The sequence below is a fragment of the Salvelinus fontinalis genome, chromosome 5, assembly GCF_029448725.1.
Source record: "Salvelinus fontinalis isolate EN_2023a chromosome 5, ASM2944872v1, whole genome shotgun sequence".
In the NCBI taxonomy this organism is placed as follows: domain Eukaryota; kingdom Metazoa; phylum Chordata; class Actinopteri; order Salmoniformes; family Salmonidae; genus Salvelinus; species Salvelinus fontinalis.
Genome location: NC_074669.1, coordinates 3,670,448 through 3,684,696, shown reverse-complemented (window position 1 = coordinate 3,684,696; position 14,249 = coordinate 3,670,448). Strand labels below are relative to the sequence as shown.

The window sequence follows — 14,249 nt, the reverse complement described above, 5'->3', positions numbered from 1 at the left end:
ACCTGATGTCTCTCTGGAAGGAGATCCTCGCCCTGAGCTCGTCTACTTTATTGTCCAGAGACTGAACATTAGCTAGAAATATACTCGGAAAGCGGTGGATGGTGTGCACTCCTCCTGTGTCGGACTAGAAGTCCACTCTGAATACTTCTCCGCCGGTGGTGTCTTGGAGCAGCCTCTGGGATGAGTTCAATTGCCTTGGGGGGTACGAGCAAAGGATCCAATTCGGGAAAGTTGTATTTCAGGTCAGAAGGCTGGCGAGTTACCGCCACTCTGATATCCAAAGGTTATTTCCGGCTGTATGTATTAACACAAAAACGTTCTGGGCTAATGTAAGAATTAACACACAAAACAAAAATCTTGCAAATTTGACATTTTCAAGTCTTGCCATAGATTTTCACGCCGATTTATGTCAAAACTAACTAGGTCACTCAGGAACATTTAATGTTTGTCTTGATAAGCACCTCCAGTGTACAAAACATTAGGAACACCTGCTCTTTCCATGATATAGACCGACCAGGTGAATCCAGGTAAAAGAGGGGGATTCTAAGCTGACATCGTTTTAAGAATGTCATACCATGGATCATTTAACTATTTGATTTTGAATTGTAGGACCGCTTTAGGTATCCACATTTTTTTTTTATAAGATATTGAATTTGGACTTCACTACTGTAGCCCATAGAAATGCATTGAATAACACATAAATATTTTTAAAAAATAAGGGTAGAAAACGACATTGTAAGGAATACGTTTTTGAAGTGCCTGTCCAATATCTAAGAGAAACTGTATAAGAAAGCTCTAGAAAAGGTTTGTTTTTTAAAACATATTTAATCCCTAATTTTAGTTGGCACAAAACTACCTCCATTCGTCACTTTTATTTTCCTTCACTACCTCCATTTTTACGGGGATCTTTGTTACTTAGATTAACGCACCAACTCTAGACTAGAGGTTTTGAATGTCACCTGTTAAATTCCGTTTAATCCGTGTAGATGAAGGGTAGGAAACAGGTTAAGGAAGGACTTTTATATCCTTCAGACAATTAAGACATGGGTTGTGCATGTGCGCCATTCAGAGGGTGAATGGGAAAGACAAAAGATTGAAGTGCCTTTGAACGGGGTATGGTGGTAGGTGCCTTTGAACGGGGTATGGTGGTAGGTGCCTTTGAACGGGGTATGGTGGTAGGTGCCTTTGAACGGGGTATGGTGGTAGGTGCCTTTGAACGGGGTATGGTGGTAGGTGCCTTTGAACGGGGTATGGTGGTAGGTGCCTTTGAACGGGGTATGGTGGTAGGTGCCTTTGAACGGGGTATGGTGGTAGGTGCCTTTGAACGGGGTATGGTGGTAGGTGCCTTTGAACGGGGTATGGTGGTAGGTGCCTTTGAACGGGGTATGGTGGTAGGTGCCTTTGAACGGGGTATGGTGGTAGGTGCCTTTGAACGGGGTATGGTGGTAGGTGCCTTTGAACGGGGTATGGTGGTAGGTGCCTTTGAACGGGGTATGGTGGTAGGTGCCTTTGAACGGGGTATGGTGGTAGGTGCCTTTGAACGGGGTATGGTGGTAGGTGCCTTTGAACGGGGTATGGTGGTAGGTGCCTTTGAACGGGGTATGGTGGTAGGTGCCTTTGAACGGGGTATGGTGGTAGGTGCCTTTGAACGGGGTATGGTGGTAGGTGCCTTTGAACGGGGTATGGTAGTAGGTGCCTTTGAACGGGGTATGGTAGTAGGTGCCTTTGAACGGGGTATGGTAGTAGGTGCCTTTGAACGGGGTATGGTAGTAGGTGCCTTTGAACGGGGTATGGTAGTAGGTGCCTTTGAACGGGGTATGGTAGTAGGTGCCTTTGAACGGGGTATGGTAGTAGGTGCCTTTGAACGGGGTATGGTAGTAGGTGCCTTTGAACGGGGTATGGTAGTAGGTGCCTTTGAACGGGGTATGGTGGTAGGTGCCTTTGAACGGGGTATGGTGGTAGGTGCCTTTGAACGGGGTATGGTGGTAGGTGCCTTTGAACGGGGTATGGTGGTAGGTGCCTTTGAACGGGGTATGGTGGTAGGTGCCTTTGAACGGGGTATGGTAGTAGGTGCCTTTGAACGGGGTATGGTAGTAGGTGCCTTTGAACGGGGTATGGTAGTAGGTGCCTTTGAACGGGGTATGGTAGTAGGTGCCTTTGAACGGGGTATGGTAGTAGGTGCCTTTGAACGGGGTATGGTAGTAGGTGCCTTTGAACGGGGTATGGTAGTAGGTGCCTTTGAACGGGGTATGGTGGTAGGTGCCTTTGAACGGGGTATGGTGGTAGGTGCCTTTGAACGGGGTATGGTGGTAGGTGCCTTTGAACGGGGTATGGTGGTAGGTGCCTTTGAACGGGGTATGGTAGTAGGTGCCTTTGAACGGGGTATGGTAGTAGGTGCCTTTGAACGGGGTATGGTAGTAGGTGCCTTTGAACGGGGTATGGTAGTAGGTGCCTTTGAACGGGGTATGGTAGTAGGTGCCTTTGAACGGGGTATGGTAGTAGGTGCCTTTGAACGGGGTATGGTAGTAGGTGCCTTTGAACGGGGTATGGTAGTAGGTGCCTTTGAACGGGGTATGGTAGTAGGTGCCTTTGAACGGGGTATGGTAGTAGGTGCCTTTGAACGGGGTATGGTAGTAGGTGCCAGGATGCATCGGTTTGAGTGTGTTAAGAACTGCAACGCTGCTGGGTTTTTCATGCTCAACAGTTTCCCGTGTGTATCAAGAATGGTCCACCACCCAAAGGACATCCAGCCAAGTTGACAACTGTGGGACGCATTGGAGTCGACATGGGCCAGCATCCCTGTGGAACACTTGACACCTTGTAGAGTCCATGACCCGACAAATTGAGGCTGTTTTGAAGGGAAAAGGTGGTGCAACTCAATATTAGGAAGGTGTTCCTAATGTTTTGTACACTCTGTATATTTTAGCAATAAGGCCCGAGGGGTAGTGGTATATGTCCAATATACCACAGCTAAGGGCTGTTCTTAGTCAATAATAATTAATTAATAAACAAATATCATGCCTTATTGCTATTATAAACTGGTTACCAATGTACTTAGAGCAGTAAAAATAAATGTTTTGTCATACCCGTGGTATACGGTCTGATATGCCACGGCTGTCAGCCAATCAGCATTAAGGGCTCGAACAGTATATAATTGGCCTCGAGTTTTAGGTTATTGTCCTGCTGACAGGTGAATTTCTCTCCCAATGTCTGTTGAAAGCAGACTGAGCCAAGTTCTGTTAGGATTTTGCCTGTGCTTAACTCTATTCAGTTTCTGTTATCCTAAAACTCCTTGCCAATGACAAGCATATCCATTACATGATACAGCCACTACCATGCTTTAAAATACCAAGCGTGGTACTCAGTGATGTGTTGTGTTTGCCCTAAACAGAATACATTGTAAGCAGGACAAAAAAATTATTTATTTGACTTATTGCAAACGGGATGCATGTTTTGGAATATTTTTTATTCTGTACAGACTTGCTTCTTTTCACTGTAATTTAGGTTAGTATTTTGGAGTAACTACAATGTTGTTGATCCATCCTCAGTTTTCTCCTATCCAGCCACTAAACTTACTTTTTGAAAGTCACCATTGGCCTCATGGTGAAATCGCTGAGCGGTTTCCTTCCTCCAAGGCAACCGAGTTAGGAAGGACGCCTTTATCTTTGTAGCGACTGGGTGTATTGATACGCCATTCAAAGTGTTATTCAATACTCAAAGGGATATTTAATTTTTTTACCCATCTACCAGTAGGTGGCCGCCTTTGCGACGCATTGGAAAACCTCCCCGGTCTGTTGTTGTTGATAATTGTATGTGTGGGGTACCAAGATTGGGTAGTCATTGTTTTTTTTTTACCCTTTAGAACCCATAGAGGTTGAAAACCTTTCTTTTAAATTACTATAGTGGCTACGAACGGCCATGTTTATCTATCAATAATATTTGTCAATATTGCAAAATGCACTTGCTAACAACCTGTTATGGTCTTCATGTGGCTGTTGTCATCAACCAGAAAGAAGAAACAGGGTATGTTGTTATTTAACCATTTTATTTTTTACTTCATTACTCAAAATGACAGAGCTGAAGTGGACACAACTTTTCACTGTAAAAGAGGCTGTATCTCTATGTTGGTTGGTGATAAGCATTCGGGACACTTCCTTGCACTTTGAAAAGTGACGATGACGAGGTGAGTGAAATAAGTAAAACAGCAGATATATGTTTGATCCTGTGAAACTTGGGGAATAGCTCTCAGATTAGCAAATCATGTCAGGATGACTTGGTTAGTACAGGTGAGCGCGAATGATTGCTCTTTTGTCATGGAAATAGTTGCCGTGTTTAGCTGTATCCTGTATCCTAAAATCCTTTTGGGGGGGGGGGGCATGTTTCTGCTGATGCAATTCATATGGAAACGGCCCACGCTGCTTGCTATAGCTAGCTAGCTAACCGGTTAGTCTGCCAGGCAAGAAAAGTTGTATGTTGCAGTAAATTAGGTCTGCGCTCACAAAGCATCAACCTTCACTAGCTTGCTAATACAGACAACCAGCTAACTAGCCAACGAAATGAAGGCTAGAGTCATTTGTTTTTATCGGTTGGGTTTAGGTTATGGGATGTCATGTTTGCTAGGTGAAGATATCTATAGGCTATACATTGCCTTGTTTTCCTATTATTTGTCAGCTTAGCTGTTAGGGTAGTAGACGCCCGTGCAGTGGAGCTCATATGATCAGTTGGATATTTATTTACAGCTAACAAAGTTGCTTGTTTTGTCCTTTGGAAACTGCCCCAGATGTGTAACTACTCAGCTATCATTGGCAAACTCTGTAGTTAGTCTGTCAGTCAGGAAAACATCAGTTAATTAGAGAGAGAGAGAGAAAAAGAGAGAGAGACAGAGAAAAAGAGAGAGACAGAGAAAAAGAGAGAGACAGAGACAGACAGACAGACAGACAGACAGACAGACAAAGAGAGAGAGAGAGAGAGAGAGAGAGAGAGAGAGAGAGATAGAGAGAGAGAGAGAGAGAGAAAGATCGAGCGAGAGAGCGCACGAGGGGGAAATGGGAGGCGCGTAACGGTCACAATTTATTACATAAAGCCCTTTTTAGGAAGAGAGTATGTGTATGGTTGAGAAAAAGAATGAGGAAGGAAGGAAGACAAAGACCGTGTAAGAGGGAGCGAGGGAGGAAGAGGAGTTAGAGATGACTGAAGGCAGGGAGGAAGAGGAGTTAGAGATGACTGAAGGCAGGGAGGAAGAGGAGTTAGAGATGACTGAAGGCAGGGAGGAAGAGGAGTTAGAGATGACTGAAGGCAGGGAGGAAGAGGAGTTAGAGATGACTGAAGGCAGGGAGGAAGAGGAGTTAGAGATGACTGAAGGCAGGGAGGAAGAGGAGTTAGAGATGACTGAAGGCCGGGAGGAAGAGGAGTTAGAGATGACTGAAGGCATCTCTAATATGTGTTGCATGGTATATTTTTTTAAGTAAATAGTTTTTTGATAGTGTCTACACAAAGACAAAATTAGTGTTATTCCTATTGACATGAATGTGGTGTCATTAAAGACGAGGTTATGCTCTTTAAAAGTAAGTTAACTTGTAATTGTCATTTGTTCTTTGTTTTTGAGCTGTCTGTTTGAAATGTGTGAGTAAATTAGCTGTATCTTAAATTCTCAGTAATCTGCAGCGCCCATAGTCCATGCAACTTAAGCACATTTTTACTCCTGAACTTATTTAGGCTTGCCATAACAAAGGGGTTGAATACTTAAGACCCTGATTTTTTTATTATTAATTTCTAAAAACAACATTCCACTTTGACATTGTCAGACATTGTGTGTAGATCAGTGGCACAAAATCTAAATTTAATAAAATTTTATATTCAGGCTGTAACAAAACGTGGAAAAAGTCAAGGGGTGTGAATACTTTCTGAAGGCACTGTATAGTGTTTACTGACCCTTTTTACAATAACTTAGCAACCAATTTTGTACGTGCTATTAGGGCCTATGCCTTTCATGAGAGCTGGTAGCTACATCCTGCAGCACATTTTATGTTGGTGTAAAGAGGGAAGTCCAGAGTCTACACACACACACAGGTGAGTGACTTACCAGAGAGGTGCCCTTTCTGACATCTTCCAGGCGCTCCAACACCTCTGTCAGACTTGGGTCATCAGAGTCAACAAACCAGATTGGAGGTATAGAAGGGTATGACTCCTGGGAACGAGAGGGAGAGAGAAAAACGGGAGAGGGGGAGAGAGAAAAACGGGAGAGAGGGAGAGAGAAAAACGGGAGAGAGGGAGAGAGAAAAACGGGAGAGAGGGAGAGAGAAAAACGGGAGAGAGGGAGAGAGAAAAACGGGAGAGAGGGAGAGAGAAAAACGGGAGAGAGGGAGAGAGAAAAACGGGAGAGAGGGAGAGAGAAAAACGGGAGAGAGGGAGAGAGAAAAACGGGAGAGAGGGAGAGAGAAAAACGGGAGAGAGGGAGAGAGAAAAACGGGAGAGAGGGAGAGAGAAAAACGGGAGAGAGGGAGAGAGAAAAACGGGAGAGAGAAAAACGGGAGAGAGGGAGAGAGAAAAACGGGAGAGAGGGAGAGAGAAAAACGGGAGAGAGGGAGAGAGAAAAACGGGAGAGAAAAAAACGGGAGAGAGAAAACGGGAGAGAGGTGGTGACCAGTTGATCACATCATTACTAGGAAAAGCTGTAATGGAACAGTGCTGAACTGACACTCCATCTAGCCATCCATCTACACTGAACGGAAATATAGAAACACAACAACTTCAAAGATTTTAAATTGAGATACAGTTCATAAGGAAACCAGTCAATTTAAATAAATGAATTAGGCCCTAATCTATGGATTTCACATGACTGGGAATACAGACAGGAATCTGTTGGTTACAGATACCTTTAAAAAAAAATAAAACATGCTCGACAGATCACATCTGGTGAGTATGCATGCCATAGAAGAAATGGGACATTTTCAGCTTCCAAGAACTGTGTAAAGATAATTGTGACATGCTGCCGTGCATTATCATGCTGAAACATAAGGTGATGGCGGGTGGATGAATGGCACGACAATGGGCCTCACGATCTCGTCACGGTATCTCTGTGCATTCTAATTGCCATCAATAAAATGTAATTGTGTTCGTTGTCCTTAGCTTGTACCTGTCCATACCATAACCTCACCGCCACCATGGGGTACTCTGTTCACAATGTTGACGTCAGTAAACCGCTCGCCCACACAACACTGTCTGCCCAGTACAGTTGAAACTGGGATTCATCTGTGAAGAGCACACTTCTCCAGCGTGCCATTTTGCCATCGAAGGTGAGCATTTGCCCACTGAAATCGGTTACGACGCCGAACTGCAGTCAGGTCAAGACCCTGGTGAGGACGACGACCATGCAGATCAGCTTCTCTAAGAAGACGGTTTCTGACAGTTTGTGCGGAAATTCTTTGGTTGTGCAAACCTACAATTTCATCAGCCGTCAGGGTAGCTGGTCTCAGACAATCCCGCAGGTGAAGAAGCCGGATGTGGAGGTCCTGGGTTGGTTACATGTGGTCCTGTGGTTGTGAGGCCGGTTAGACATACTGTCAAATTCTCTAAAATGACGTTGGAGGCGGCTTATGGTAGAGAAATTAACATTAAGTTCTCTCAACAGCTCTGGTGGAATTTCCTGAAGTCAGCATGCCAATTGCACGCTCCCTCAAAACTTGAGACATCTGTGGCATTGTGTTGTGTGACAAAACTACACATTTTAGTGTGGCCTTTATTGCCCCCAGCATAAGGTGCACCTGTGTAATGATCATGCTGTTTAACCACCTTCTTGATATGCAACACCTGTCAGGTGGATGTATTATCTTGGCAAAGGATACATGCTCACTAAAAGGGATGTAAACAAATTTGTGCATAACATTTAAGAGAAATAACATTTTTATGAGTATGAAAAATGTCTGGGATCTTATTTCAGCTCATGAAACACGGGACCGTCACTTTACATGTTGCATTTATATTTTTGTTCAGTGTAGCTATATCTACAAAACATAAATAACTGGTTAACTGACATTTCTTAATGTATTTATTTTTATTCTTTGGATTTGTATTGTTAGGTATTGCTACACTGTTGGAGATTTCGCTGCAGCTGCAATAACATCTGCAAAATATGTATACACGGCCAATACTATTTGATTAGCTAGATAGCTGGAGCTACTTCAGAATAAAGAAATGATAGATCACATTCAAAAAACATCCATAGCTATACAACACGCAGTAACCATCTAGTCACAACGTCACGTGTGCTGACTTGTAATGTTATGTCCTGATGTTTTATTTGTTGGCCGCTAGCTCATCCGAGTTGTTACGACATCAATTAGCTACCTAGCTAATACTAAACAACCATTTTCACACAGGACTATTCCGCATTAGTCAGCAATTGTGTTCACATGTCACGTTGCCTTGTCTTATTGTATAAGCAAAAAAATAAGCTACAATTAACAGCTAGGTTGGTTGAGGGTCAAATGTATTTTAGTTTTTTTTCTCAGACGCATTAGCCAACAAGCTAACACTAGCTAGCTAGTCTATAACAACCAACTAACTAAACGTTTACACATATGAGCTTGTTTGTTGTTTGCTAAATAGCATAGCTAACAATAGCTGAAACATATATCCCGTTAATAAAGTATAAACAAACTGAATTCTGAACACATTCATATTTTAATGATCTAGTTAGCTAGCTGATTTGTGACACAAATTGTATGTTCGCGTTGAAAATTCCAAATTCGTCATGTTTATCTCTCGTCCTGTGCTAACAGGCTAGCTAACGTTAGCTTCTTTCTTACCGTGATGTTGCAATGTATAATCAGGAGTTTTTCACCGGTTACATTAAACTGACAACTAAGCTCATCGGGCTTCCAATCGATAATTCTGAAACGTTCGTGGTTTGGGTCAAAAATTGACTCCAAAAACTTCAATTCGGCCTTCAGACCCGAAACCGACATCTTCCACTCATCTCAAGCCAGGCAGTCGGCGGGGGAGGGGACAAGTTGAGGCATATTGCGACCGCGCAGTCGGGACTGGATCTCTCACCGTAGCGTGAGAGCACAACAAAAGAGTGCAGTGCTGGGTGGGAAATGGAATATCATAAAAATCCTATGTTTCTGAATACATAGCAGGTCAAATAGATACATGTATGGTTACTATTGATTATAGATATCAAATTATGTAAACAAATAAAATAAATAAAAAACATTGTCGAATGTGTTTTTTTTGCTCAATGTTGAGCCAGTGCAGGACACAAACATATTGAGAAGACATATCTCAGCACCATCCTGAAAGGGCATCACGTTCACAGTCCTATCTGATAAACCAAATTCCTCTGCTAAGTATTGTCATCATACCAGTATTGTGATTATTCACAATACTGCCAATGACACAACAGTGGCCTGATCACCGACAACAATGAGACAGTCTATAGGGAGGAGATCAGAGACCTGGCTGTGTGGTGCCAGGACAACAACCTCTCCCTCAACGTGATCAAAATAAAGGAGATGATTGTGGACTACAGGAAAAAAGAGGACCAAGCATGCCAGCATTCTCATCGACGGGGCTGCAGTGGAGCAGGTTGAGAGCTTCAAGTGCCTTGTTGTCCATATCACCAACAAACGAACATGGTCCAAGCGCACCATGACAGTCGTGAAGCGGGCATGAGACAAAACCTATTCCCCCTCAGGAGACTGAAAATGGGTCCTCAGATCCTCAAAAGGTTCTACAGCTGCACCATCGAGAGCATCCTGACTGGTTGCATCACTGCCTGGTATGGCAACTGCTCGGCCTCCGATTGCTAGGCACTACAGAGGGTAGTACGAACGGCCTAATACATCACTGGGACCAAGCTTCCTGCCATCCTGAACCTCTATACCAGGCGGTGTCAGAGGAAGGCCCTAAAAATTGTCAGACTCCAGCCACCCAAGTCATAGACTGTTCTCTCTGCTACCACATGGCAAGCAGTACCGGAGCGCCAAGTCTAGGTCCAAGAGGCTTCTAAACAGCTTCTACCCCCAAGCCATAAGACTCCTGAACATCTAGTCAAATGGCTACCCATACTACTCGCCCTTGGAATTACTACTTGGAATTGAATTTGAATCAATTGAATTTACCACAGGTGGACTTCGATCAAGTTGTAGAAACATCTTAAGGATGATCAATGGAAACAGGATGCACCTGAACTCAATTTCGAGTCTCATAGCAAAGGATCTGAATTCTTATGTAAATAAGGTATTTCTGTTTAACATTTTTTATAAATTTGCAAACATTTCTAAAAAACTGTTTTTGCGTTATTATGGGAAATTGTGTGTTGATTCATGAGATAAAATAAGAATGTAATCAGTTTTTAGAATAAGGCTGTAACGTAACAAAATGGTGAAAAAGTCAAGGGGTCTGATTACTTTCCGAATGCACTGTATTATAACATGGGCTTTATACTCATTTCCCAAAACTATTCTACCAAAGGAGACCAATGCAGAAAGAATGTCACACAAGAGCATGAATATCCAGAAACAAAAGGCTTTATTGTGCGACTGACTACCGGGCATGATGACTCCTTGCTGTCCCCAGTCCACCTGGCCTTGCTGCTGTCCCAGTTTCAACTGTTCTGCCTGTGGTTATGGAACCCCTACCTGTCCCAGACCTGCTGTTTTCAACTCTTAATTATCGGCTATGAAAACTGACATTTATTCCTGATTATTATTTGACCATGCTTGTCATTTATGAACATTTTGAACATCTTGGCCATGTTCTGTTATAATCTCCACCCGGCACAGCCAGAAGAGGACTGGCCACCCCTCATAGCCTGGTTCCTCTCTAGGTTTCTTCCTAGGTTTTGGCCTTTCTAGGGAGTTTTTCCTAGCCACCGTGCTTCTACACCTGCATTGCTTGCTGTTTGGGGTTTTAGGCTGGGTTTCTGTACAGCACTTCGAGATATTAGCTGATGTACGAAGGGCTATATAAAATAAACTTGATTGATTGTACTTTTTTCCCCCATTTTGTCCTTCACACATTCTCTGACGCAGCACAGTATACACAGAGGATACGAATTAAATACACCAAGCTATCAAATCACCGCAAAAACACAGCAATGTCAAACAGGCAACACAAATACAGTATACATCACATTCATTCCATTTTGTTGTTGTCGATCGAGGCCACACGTTTTCACCATCATCACATTTCCTCGATTGCAATGCATTGAGGAAAGAAATCTCCTTCCGTGGTTCATTCACGTTTGTCAGTCCTCTGCAGGGATTTCCAGGCAACCGGCATTCATTGCGTCTAGGAGGGGCATCTGGTCATGTGGACGGTCATCATAAACTTTCCACCTTGGCGCATCTGAAACCGTCTTCCTCTATGGGGACCCGTCTTCCTCTATGGGGACCCGTCTTCCTCTATGGGAACCGTCTTCCTCTATGGGACCGTCTTCCTCTATGGCACAGGTGTCAAACTCATTCCACGGAGGGCCGAGTGTCTGCGGGTTTTCGCTCCTCCCTTGTACTTGATTGATGAATTAACATCACTAATTAGTTAGGAACTCCCCACACCTGGTTGTCTAGGGCTTTATTGAAAGGAAAAACCAAAAACCTGCAGACACTAGGCCCTCCGTGGAATGAGTTTGACACCCCTGCTCTATGGGAACCGTCTTCCTCTATGGGAACCGTCTTCCTCTATGGGAACGTCTTCCTCTATGGGAACCGTCTTCCTCTATGGGACCGTCTTCCTCTATGGGACCGTCTTCCTCTATGGGGACCGTCTTCCTCTATGGGACGGTCTTCCTCTATGGGAACCGTCTTCCTCTATGGGACCGTCTTCCTCTATGGGAACCGTCTTCCTCTATGGGAACCGTCTTCCTCTATGGGAACCGTCTTCCTCTATGGGGACCGTCTTCCTCTATGGGGACCGTCTTCCTCTATGGGACCGTCTTCCTCTATGGGACGGTCTTCCTCTATGGGAACCGTCTTCCTCTATGGGAACCGTCTTCCTCTATGGGAACCGTCTTCCTCTATGGGAACCGTCTTCCTCTATGGTACCGTTTTCCTCTATGGGGACCGTCTTCCTCTATGGGAACCGTCTTCCTCTATGGGACCGTCTTCCTCTATGGGACCGTCTTCCTCTCCTTTATCCTTGCTCTCCTGCCTCTTACTTGGTCCATTCTTGCAAACAGCAATTCAGAGGTGACCTCTTTTTATGCATGAATAAGGACTGATTGCTGATTGAACAATTGTGCAAAGAAGTTTTGTACACGTGCATAAGAGGTTCACATTCATGGGAATAATTTGTATGAGCTGTGAACAAATGTTTCAATTTTGTTTTACATGATTTACTCAACTGAGTTTTGTGTCTTTTGTAGAGAGTTGTGTTGAATGTTTTGCAAAAATGTCCTTAGCATTTGCATTATGTGTGTGAAAGCAATGAGAAATTACTTACAGTTTTACACAAAATAATACTGTTGTGCTCATTAGGTTATGATGGAGATCAACCCCAGTTTCATTAAGTGTCTTAGTAATCAAGAAACTGTAAATTAAGCTTGTGATTGTCACTGATTTATGCTACTCTTTGTAGTGTTTCCGTACACCACAGGGGGGCATTGTTTTAGAATAATCAACCCAGCTGCTGCTCTAACCGAAAAAACAGGCTTTCAATTTTTTTGTTTTTTATCTTCTGGCAAACAGTTATGGCAAATCTTTTGCCAATTTGCCACAAGCTCATATTTTCACATGCAAATTAGTTTTGTGGCAAACTATTGCGGCAAGTTGTGAACTTCTGGCAAACAATTCTGGGAAACATTCTACAGTGTGCTGCAAACTGATTATGAATATGCAAATTAGATCAGCTTTTTTGGTTACTTTCAGTAACAACATTACAATATCTTAACTACATAAACCAAATCACATAACTTTAAAATGAAACGAAACATACTAAACAACACGTATTCAATGTCTTAAAAGATACAAATTAAATCCTTTATCTACCTCACAATTAAAATAGTGTCAAGTGGTACAATATTAACCTTGAGATGCTTATGAAGAAAAGAGCAAAGAATGAACATTTCCCCTCAAAATTGTTTATTTAATCCCAGTTCAGAACTCGAGCCTTTTTGAGATGAGATGGGTCCCATTATGTCTGGCAAAAAAACTAAAACTGCATTCAACAGTAAGAACCTCATACTAACGGTCAAGCATGAGGGTGGTAGTGAGATGGTTTGGGGATGCTTTGCTGCCTCAGGACATGGATGACTTGCCTTAATAGAAGGAACCATGAATTCTGCTCTGTGTCAGATAATTCTACGGGAGAATGCTCTCAGGGTGACAATTTGACCAAACTGTCCAACAATCTTTGAGTTCTCCTCATCACCCCTCCAAAAAGTACTGGCCTGTGTCTTCAGTTTACATTGTGGATGTTTCAGTCCAACAAAAGAGAGGTTTTTTTTTGCGGTCATCCACCAGTGTGCCATTCCTCATGTCCCAGCTCTCTCAGAGATGAGTCAGTTGATTGGAGAGTGGATGTCAGAAATTGACAGTGTTCATCTATCTCAAAGCCAGACAGTCTGCATAAATAGAGAACATATCATTCATAGTGTGATGTAGTGCAGATGAGGGGCCCATCAGAACTGAGACTGTACTGAAGGATCAGTCACACATTAAGCGCATCATCTGGTATGAGTCATACCTGTAAATATTTTTCTGTAGGCCTGTGAAGTACCCATAAAAAAATATTACAAATGAAGAAAAACTATGTCCACGGAGTGACAGTTTGACCCCCAACAACTGTCCAACAATGATTAGGTCAAATCAAATTGTATTGGTCACATACACGTGTTTAGCAGATGTTATTGCGGTTATAACGAAACGCTTGTGGTTCTCATCATATGAAGATGACCCCTCCAAAAGTACCGTAAGAGCCATTTTGTATGTACAGTTGAAGTTGGAAGTTTACATACACCTTAGCCAAACACATTTAAATTCTTGACATTTCATCCTAGTAAAAATTCCCTGTCTTAGGTCAGTTAGGATCACCACTTTATTTTAAGAATGTGAAATGTCAGAATAATAGTAGAGTGATTTATTTCAGCTTTTATTTCTTTCATCACATTCCCAGTGGATCAGAAGTTTACATACACTCAATTAGTATTTGGTAGCATTGCCTTTAAATTGTTTAACTTGGGTAAAATGTTTCGGGTAGCCTTCCACAAGCTTCCCACAATAAGTTAGGTGAATTTTGGCCCATTCCTC

The 14,249-nt window shown here is 43.0% G+C and overlaps 1 protein-coding gene across 4 annotated transcripts in view; it reads right to left on the bottom strand.

Annotated features, from left to right (window-relative positions):
• LOC129854923 (ubiquitin-conjugating enzyme E2 Q2-like) overlaps window positions 1-9,036 on the bottom strand; it is a 30,768-nt gene extending 21,732 nt beyond the window's left edge. For 2 of the 4 annotated variants that reach the window (XM_055922102.1, XM_055922104.1), the window contains exons 1-2: window positions 8,808-9,034; window positions 6,083-6,187 (exon numbers count right to left, since the gene is read on the bottom strand). In XM_055922102.1, coding sequence (XP_055778077.1) covers window positions 6,083-6,187; window positions 8,808-8,966 — 264 coding nt within the window. In that variant the 5' untranslated portion in view covers window positions 8,967-9,034. Of the gene's footprint in view, window positions 1-6,082; window positions 6,188-8,807 lie in introns of all 4 variants that reach the window. The other 2 variants (XM_055922103.1, XM_055922101.1) reach the window with 2 other exon arrangements.
• Window positions 9,037-14,249: the final 5,213 nt, after the last annotated feature.